Raw genomic sequence first — 8,424 nt, 5'->3', positions numbered from 1 at the left:
TAAGATCCCCCCCCCCCCCCGCCCCGATACCTAGGGCAAAATGTGCACATTTAAAGTTCCACTGAGTTTGTGTGGCCAATCTGATTATTAATCACATACATACATACTGTTCAATAAGTAAGTTGCATTTTTGTGAAACACTGGACCTGTTTGCTGAGTAAGGAACGATTTACCAAGATTTCGGTATCATCTTCAGCTCCTTTGTAGACTTTGGTTTCACATTATCTTCATAAAATAATGCCACTTCAAAGGAGTGAGGAATTTGAACAAACTTTATGTATGTGGGAAGTAGGAAGCAAACTCATTAAGTCCGTATGGTAAACACACTGAATGTGGTGACACATTGGGACTGTCACCTTCCCAAGCACAAGTGTAGGAGGCCTGCAGCTCCAGGCTCAGTCTGTCGATTCTGGCCACCCCTCCCACCCTGCAGGACTTTCCACTGTCCTTGAGCCAGTAAAAGGTGCAGTAAGTCAGAGGATGGCAGTATTACAAGTATAGAGAACAGTATGTTTTGATTTGGGGATAAAAAGGGTGCCCACTCTTTCTTGGCAGTCTGGCATCTAAACTTTCAAGAGTTACGTTTAGCCATCTTTCCCAGCTGACCCAAATACTACAGCACATGTAAAGACAATGGAGCAAGTGTCACTGAGAGCACAATCACTGTAAGAGAATTACTCATGACACATGAGTATACCAGAACAAAATGTGCATTTTCACTGCTTTTGCCAGGCATAGAATTTTCTGTGCTGTCCATCAGCTTGCTCTACTTGGGGCCTTTAGCACTTTGACTCCCAACAGTTAAACATCCTAATGTGGAAAAAAACTCTTCCATTTCCTTCTGCAGGAGGTGATTTCTCTTCTCAGCATCTTCACGAGCACGTTCAGAATTCCTCAGCTTTATCTCCAGCATTGTGTATTTCTTTCGTTCTTGGTCCAGCTCTTCTTCTAACCTAACCACTTGTTTCCTCAGGTCTGCACTTGTTTCTTCAATTCTTAAAACCAAAAGAGAGAGAGAAGAGAACAAAAAAAGAAAAAAAGTGTTTTTTTTTAAGTGGCTGGATAAATAGTGCTGATGATTGATTGATAGCTATAATAAATGTGAGTTGCTCCACTTAGAGCTAAGATATTCTAAGAAAGAGGAAGTTTTAAAAGAGGGCACTAATTGTCATTTCATTAATGTTGAGTTTAAGGGCAGAGACTCCTTGAAAGTTGGAGCCTCCTCTATTTGTATCTTGAGAAGATATATTCAAGTCTTGTAAAACAATGCTTACTTTGGGCAACAGACGATATCTGAGGAGATGTATTAACTCCTCCGTCTGAGTTCACATATTATTCCAAAATAATCTAACCTCTGTTTAAATCCTGATACTGTGATTTGTTATATGGATATCCAGTACAGAGGAACATCCTTTGAGGTCAGGTAGGAATGAGGTCACATTCCTTCCTCACCATGCGTTTTATGCTGTTCTTCTGTAAAGTTTGTCACTGCCATTGAGGTGGAAAAATAAAGATTTTTCATAGTGTACAAGATTTTACAAAGACCAACATTCCGTATAAGGAAGAATCTGAAGAACAGACCTTAAATTTATCTGGGCACAAAGCTCAAATGCCAGCCTTATGGTTTTAGACCTCAGGCTTTTCCTAGAGAAAGTGTTCCTCTTCTAACTTAACGGACCAAAACAAAGAAGGAAAAAACCAACCACCAAACAAACAAAACCCCACAAAAAAAAAAAAAAAAAAAAAGGCAAAATCCAACAAAACAAACCAAAAATCAGACCAAACCAACCAAAAACCTTCTGCCTCTTAGGTTCATTGATCTCCATAATACCCAGCTGTGAAGCTGTGGTGCCTGGCTTCCCTGTGAAACTGAGTGGGTTATTTTTAGGCAGGGTAAATGACATTCAACAAGGACAGGCCATAGACTCCACAACAAATATAGAGAAAAAGAAAAAGTAATCTTTGTGACAGTCCCAGAAGGTGTGAGCTTTGACCACCAAGAGGCAATTATGCAGGCGATGTAGTGCTTTCCCTTAACCTATTCCTTCACGCACAGCTAAGGGTGGCAATATGATCATTGCTACAACTTTCACAACAAGCTAAGAAGTTGCACACAAATGTGCTTGATTACCAAGCCCAGCAGACCAACACCTGCACTAGTGAGTGAACAGAAATGTGTACCATGTCTGCAAAAAACCACCCATCTTGATGGAGGCAGACTTTTATCACCCAGCTGGCTGTCTTCTGGAGTACAAGAGGGCTTTTCTGAAGCCAGGATGCTTCCACACACAAACGCATACCCCTTATAACATTTTTGTTGCATCCTACAGCTCTGAGATCCCAATAAAATTTTTCCACCACAAAGCTTAGGGGTCAGCTACAGCAGCCTAAACTAGCTATCCATGTCCTGAAGGGTCACTTAACTGCATTTCTCCATACACAACATAATACTCCTCTCCAAGATACTTCCAGTTTCTTAAGAGTTCCAGGTGGTAAACATGAATTACTGGAACTCAGCAGAGAATGTCTGATAATTATACTAACCTCGAGGGAGAAATACTCTTGAACAGGCTGGCTACAGGAAGGCCATAAAACTTGCCTCCCTCTGACTAAGAGAGAGAAAATGGGCAGTTGATGATGATAAATAGCAGCTTTTCCATCAGCAAGTGCTCCATACCTCTGCCCCAGGCAGGTACTGACTCTGCTTTCCCTCCACTTATGTGTGTGCCAACAAAAAGCTCATATTCCTTCATTAAAACATGCCCTGCTACACACACAGAGTTCTGCAAACCACACAAGCACACGTACAGTAGTAAAGGAACTAATTATTACTTTTGGGGACTAAATTATCTTCAATAAAATAAAGCTAGTGAAGCAGCCCAAAGTTTTCCTGCTAACCTGCCTCCTTTCTTTGCTAGTTAGCTCCTGTCTTTCCACAGGAGCAGACTTTCACGCAGTCTCAAAAGGAGCGTATTTTTGCACACGTAAATTGCTGCAGATGTAAAAACATTGCAAAATTTCTGAGAGCTCAAAATCTTGGCATGAAATTCTTAGACTTGACAGCAAGATCCTTCAGGCTGTAATCCTGAACAGCTGGAGTCATCGTGTTTAATACAAAAAGGCAGTGATTGCATCTTGCTTGATTTTATGAAACTAGTAGTTCATTAGGCATTTTCCTCTTAGCTACTTTGCCCCGAGAGACCTGCCCAATTTACAGACCTCCCCCTCCAGCCCCAGTGCTCTCTGTCCATGCACAACTGGAGGGGAAGGCAGGTGTTAGAGCTGAAGCAGCTGAAACTGCTCAACAGCTGGAATGAACAGCTGGACACCCCTGATGTAACAGCAGAAGGCCCCCGTTGGAACGGCTTCACGGGTAAGAGGTGTGAAGCCATCTCTCCCCCCAGGCAGCAGGTAAATACGTGCAGATACACATTTCCAAGATTTGCAGCCTAAAAAAATCTAAGCCATGAACTACCATCCTCATTCACAGACCTTTTCCAATGCACCATGCTAGCAACTGGTGTTCTCAGCAGCTTTTCTACCAGGGCTACAAGGCAGGTTAAGCTTTCCTCCCACTCTGTGATGTTAGATGGCAACTAAAACTGCTACATGCTCTGATTCTCCTTCCAGCTTCACATATCAAGGCAGTAGAATGCAAGAGGCAGAAAAACTGCAGTCTGGCAAGCCATGACAAGAGGAAATCATAAAATAGAGCAGGAAGGTAGCAAGTGAAATTCCTACCTTAAGGCCTGTCCCACTGGAAGAGATCACAATTCAAACACATTTTTGTGTTTGGGAGACTGATTGGAAATCGAGACATGTAAATGCTACCAGTTCTAACAATTAACACACGCAAAACAGCTGAGAACTCAACTATTGGTGTGAAATGGGACCTACAACCTTTCTTCTGTGCCAAGTACATGTGCTGCAGAGCCCAGGCCAGTGATGATTATTCTGTGTTTTAACATGGTGTGCAATTTTGCATATGGCTGTAAATTAAAACATATCCAATTCCTTTAAGCAGCAACATTTCATGTGCATAGTTCCCTGAAAGTTGTTCTATTAAGCACTTAACATTCACAAAGCCTAATACACTAACTCACACAAATGAATAAATATGACTTCCTTGTTATCAGTAATTCCTGCTTTCTACATCCCCTGCCCTCCTACACATCTCTCTGGTAAAATGGAAGGAATTTTTCTTAGCACAGATCTGCAGTACAGCACCATCAGTTGCAGATGTGCAAATAAACATCAGAATGGCTTAAGAACTACACAGTTCATGTATCTGCCGTACAGGTAGCACCTTGCTGCTACTTTGAGTCAGTGTGTCCTTACGAGCAAAGGACCACCACAAGTACATCAAAAGTCAAAAGTGAGATTTCTAGAAGTTCAGCACAAAAGGGGTACTAAAAAAGTTGTAGCTGACATGCAATCCCAACACCACCACCACCGAAACTTCACCAAAACAGAGAATAGCCAAGATCAGTTTCCTGAAGAATGTTTCCATTGGGAAAAGCAGCAAGCAGCCCTCAGTGGGTGCTCTCTTGGCACCTACATGGACTAACAGAGTTCCTTGTTAAGGCCTGACCATCCTGGGTCCCAATCCCTCCAAGATGTTTGCCTTGCTGTTTCTCCAAGGACACTAACTAAGAGCAGATTTTGGTATTACCTGTGTGGTTCTAATTTTCAGTGAAAACACAGAATGTTAAATACTGGAACTCCCTGTGTGATGGGAATCCCATTTTTTTGTTCCTCTCAGATCAGAGGGAAGGAAGTTGTATTCAGAGAGCAGTGAGAAAAAAGCAGAACCACATCTGATGTCTCCCAAACCCAAACTCCAGGTCTGAGAACCTGCTACACTTGGTAACCCACACCCATGTTCAAACAGGGGTAATGCTGACAGACAACTGTCCCCCCTGCAGATGACATTACCTTTTGATACTAGTTTCATACTCAGTCCTCTGTTTGCTCAGCTCTGTCTTTAGCTCCACCACCAAGCTCTGTAAGGCCCTAGAGCACTGGACAGAGTCTCTGGAGGCTGCAGCCGTGTTGCTCTGTTCACTGCTGCTGCATGCCTGAAACCTGTCAGAGCTGTTCTCCAGATCTGCAGTCTTGACCTCACTTTGAGACAGTGAGTCCTGAGTTATCCACTCGGTTTTGAGAGAGCTTAAAGCAGAAGAGTCACTGGCCCGGCAGGCTGCACAGCTGCTGACCGAGTCCATCACAGAGATTTCACATGATGATGTAGACCATGTGGTGCTGGCCATGCTGTGTGTGCTAAGGGAGAGGCTGGACGAAGGGACATTGTCATATGTAGAGAGTCTCTGGGAAGAACACGAGTCTTTAACTCGTTCCCCAGAGGCTGTCCGGCAGTGGCCTCGGAGGGAGTACAGTCCATTCATCAACCAGTTCCCACTGGAGGAGAGGTTGGGGATATCTAAGGATGAGCTGCCCAGCTTTGGACTCACAGACCGTGCTCCCTGCTGCCGGAAGGAGTATTTCCATGGAGGCAGTGTCTGCACTCTTTTGCTGGGGCTGGTGGCAGGCTGAGTCAATTTGCCGCTGTGCTCTGAAGGAGTGTTTTTCACCGCAGGTCCAGGAGCGGTCTCTAGTGCCACAGCATTACTAGAAGGCGAATCAACGGGGCTGGGAATGTTATTCTCTGACCTGCTGTCCTCCCCGTCCTCCTCGGATATCCACTCCACAGTGCTGCGCTGGCGCACAGGTCTGATTTCCAGCTGGCTCCCTGGCACATCAGCCTGAGGAACAGCAAAGATTCGCCCCTGTTCGCTTATCAGCACTGTCATCAGGTGCTGAACTAGTGAGGTACCTGTGCGGGAAAACAAAGGTAAGCATTTGATGAGACATGGAAGACATGTCTCTGTCTGTGAGATGTCCTGTGAGCTCCTCATGAGGCAGACCTGCAGCCACCATGCACTGCAATGGGTCTGCACAAACATCTGCTCTAGACCTTTCTGTACAGGACTGCAAGAGACAGGAATCATTCCCTTTGCTGGAAATGGAGACTGTGAAGGATGCAGCAGTCAGCACAGGTCATGAATGCAGCAGAGTACAAATGGTCACTAGCGATGATTAATAAGTTGGCCTGCTTAAGGACACCTTTGAGGATGACAGACAAGGAGGACACCTGGAAAACAGGGTATGCCTGTACCACACCAAGGCAGGGGCACAGAGTCAGCATCAAAATCAGTGTTTGAATCCATGCAGGACAGCATATCCCTGTGCAGACATGCATGCTGGGTCTGAACACACTAACCTGTTCTCTGGGACAGAGCACTGCTCTGCCCAACCTCCAAAACCAGTAGGTTTCCAGAACTAACTTTGTACCCAGTTTCACAATCTTAACAGACCAAGAGATTGTGTTTATTGAAGAACCAGAACTTTCAGTTCAGGGCTTCTGCTGCACACAGTGTATAGAGAGACTTACAGAAAGTATGACATCTGTATGACGCATGCATTTGCAGAAAGTGTACAGCAAGTACAGAAAGTACTTGCAATTATTTATCCACAGAAACGAGTTGTCACCTTTTTCCAGTAGTGGAGTAGACCATTATGAACTAATAGAGAACATCACTTCCCAAACCTTATACAAAGCACTTTCTACAAAAGAGGAAAACCTTTAAAAGAGCAAATATGTAATTCTGTCTTTAAGTATTGTTCAAAATAGAGAATAAGATTAACATACTCAGGGGTTCAAGATAAGACACTGAGCTCACCTACAATTTCTATTTATGTCTGCAAATGCAAGGAAGAAAATAAACCTCGAGAGAGAGAAGAGATTCCTAACAATTTAGCTGCCACACTTCAGATAGTTCTATTTTGAATTCATGATTCAAACTGGAAGACAAACACAATTAAAGTGCTTTTTGCTAAGAACCGTCAGGAGTATTTTCTTTGTATCAGTTGGTTTAGCAGATCCATCTTGCCCTGAAGCTAAAAAATTTACTGAGAGTCTTTCCACTTCTCTGTTATTTCTGTTTAACCCACCTTCTGTTCTTAACTAACAATAAAACAAAATATTGCCATCACTGTTGCTTATGAGTATAATGATCAAGATTAAAAATCCAGTCACTGGATCCCCATTTTTCTACAGTTCTGGTCTGCGGTAATTACAGGTCAGATCACCGCAGTGTTTTTATTTGATGATTAAGAGAGACCATGAAACCACAACATCTGTGGCACCTGCGCACCTACACACAGCACAGCGCCTCTGCCATCAGGCGAACGGCATGATGAAATTCCTGAGGTGAATGAACCTGAACTTGTCATCTGTAGCAACAAAACATAAAGCATTTTGTGGGCCAAGGCTCAGTCTTATCAGAGCTGCAGCGCTGGTCAACTGGCCGCTAGGGGAAGTCACAGCATCACACAACAGACTGAGGTCTCAGCTTTCCCCACCTTTGCAACACTGAACAACCCAGCACCTGCTCCTGCATCCCCTCTTTCTCCTTCCCACATTTTTCTACCTTCTCTGCTTCGAGTGGAAGGTCTTAAATCTACCCTTGATAATATGGCCCACATCTGCAGCAGGCTTCGAGTCCCTGAACAACTATTGTATGTCAGGCCACGGTCTGAACTGGGTCTGCTGCCTTATAGTGAGTTGCCATCTGGAGGGCACACATCTGCAGTACTTTTCAGAGGTCATTTGTGCAAAGATAAAGAGACTGCTGCTACTAATGCATGGTAATGTTGGTGTTCCGTGAAGGATTTCCATCACGCAGAGCACTGTATGAGCTGTTCCCTACAGCTAGGGAGCAGTGCCAGGGCTGAGCTCAGACATCCTGGGCACAGCATCTCCATCTGTGCATAATGCTGGATGAATCCATCAATTCTTTTTGCAGGCTTGTCAAGATCCCACAAAACTTGACGCAAAGACTGTGCTAAAACTTGCACCACAGTTGTGCCCCAGTGGCACCTGGGAGAAAGGCTATATCCCAGCCCCAGTGTCAGCCAGCCAGAGATCATGGCCTGGGCATTTCCTGACCCTTATGGAAATAGATAATTTTCAAGCTTCAGATTTTTACATCCAAAATTAACAGCAATTTTCAACTTACTCCTTGGGTTCAGTTAAGTTCTGACCCATACCCAGCCTCCTTAGAAGAGAACACTTCTAAGACAACTAGTTGTAGCCACTGTGGCACAGCAAAATCTACAGTTCCTTTACATGGGGCTGTCTAACCACCAAAAAGCATCTATACTAAATGATAGCAGTTTGGTAGTTAAGCATGCTCCTTCCGAAGAACACTGAGCTTTCATTTTAGCAGCGGGTTCTAAAAGAGTTCCACATAATAACTTACAAAAGGGTAGAGGCATCTTTATGTGGTGGAGAGGAGAGACACTGCCAGGCCTGTGGTGACTGGAATAACAGAGGTGGACCAGTACATTCCCTCACAGGCACTG

The 8,424-nt window shown here is 44.1% G+C and overlaps 1 protein-coding gene across 1 annotated transcript in view; it reads right to left on the bottom strand.

Moving 5' to 3' along the window:
* Positions 1-561: 561 nt before the first annotated feature.
* Positions 562-8,424, bottom strand: part of ARHGAP22 (Rho GTPase activating protein 22) — a 39,492-nt gene continuing 31,629 nt past the window's right edge. Inside the window, exons 6-7 of the mRNA XM_010009774.1 lie at positions 4,936-5,833; positions 562-995 (exon numbers count right to left, since the gene is read on the bottom strand). Coding sequence (XP_010008076.1) covers positions 767-995; positions 4,936-5,833 — 1,127 coding nt within the window. The 3' untranslated portion in view covers positions 562-766. The remainder of the gene's footprint in view (positions 996-4,935; positions 5,834-8,424) is intronic.

This window comes from Nestor notabilis, unplaced genomic scaffold (assembly GCF_000696875.1).
Source record: "Nestor notabilis isolate BGI_N333 unplaced genomic scaffold, ASM69687v1 scaffold2292, whole genome shotgun sequence".
NCBI lineage: Eukaryota > Metazoa > Chordata > Aves > Psittaciformes > Psittacidae > Nestor > Nestor notabilis.
Note: the sequence above shows the minus strand (reverse complement) of the source record. Positions and strands in the feature narration are given on the sequence as shown.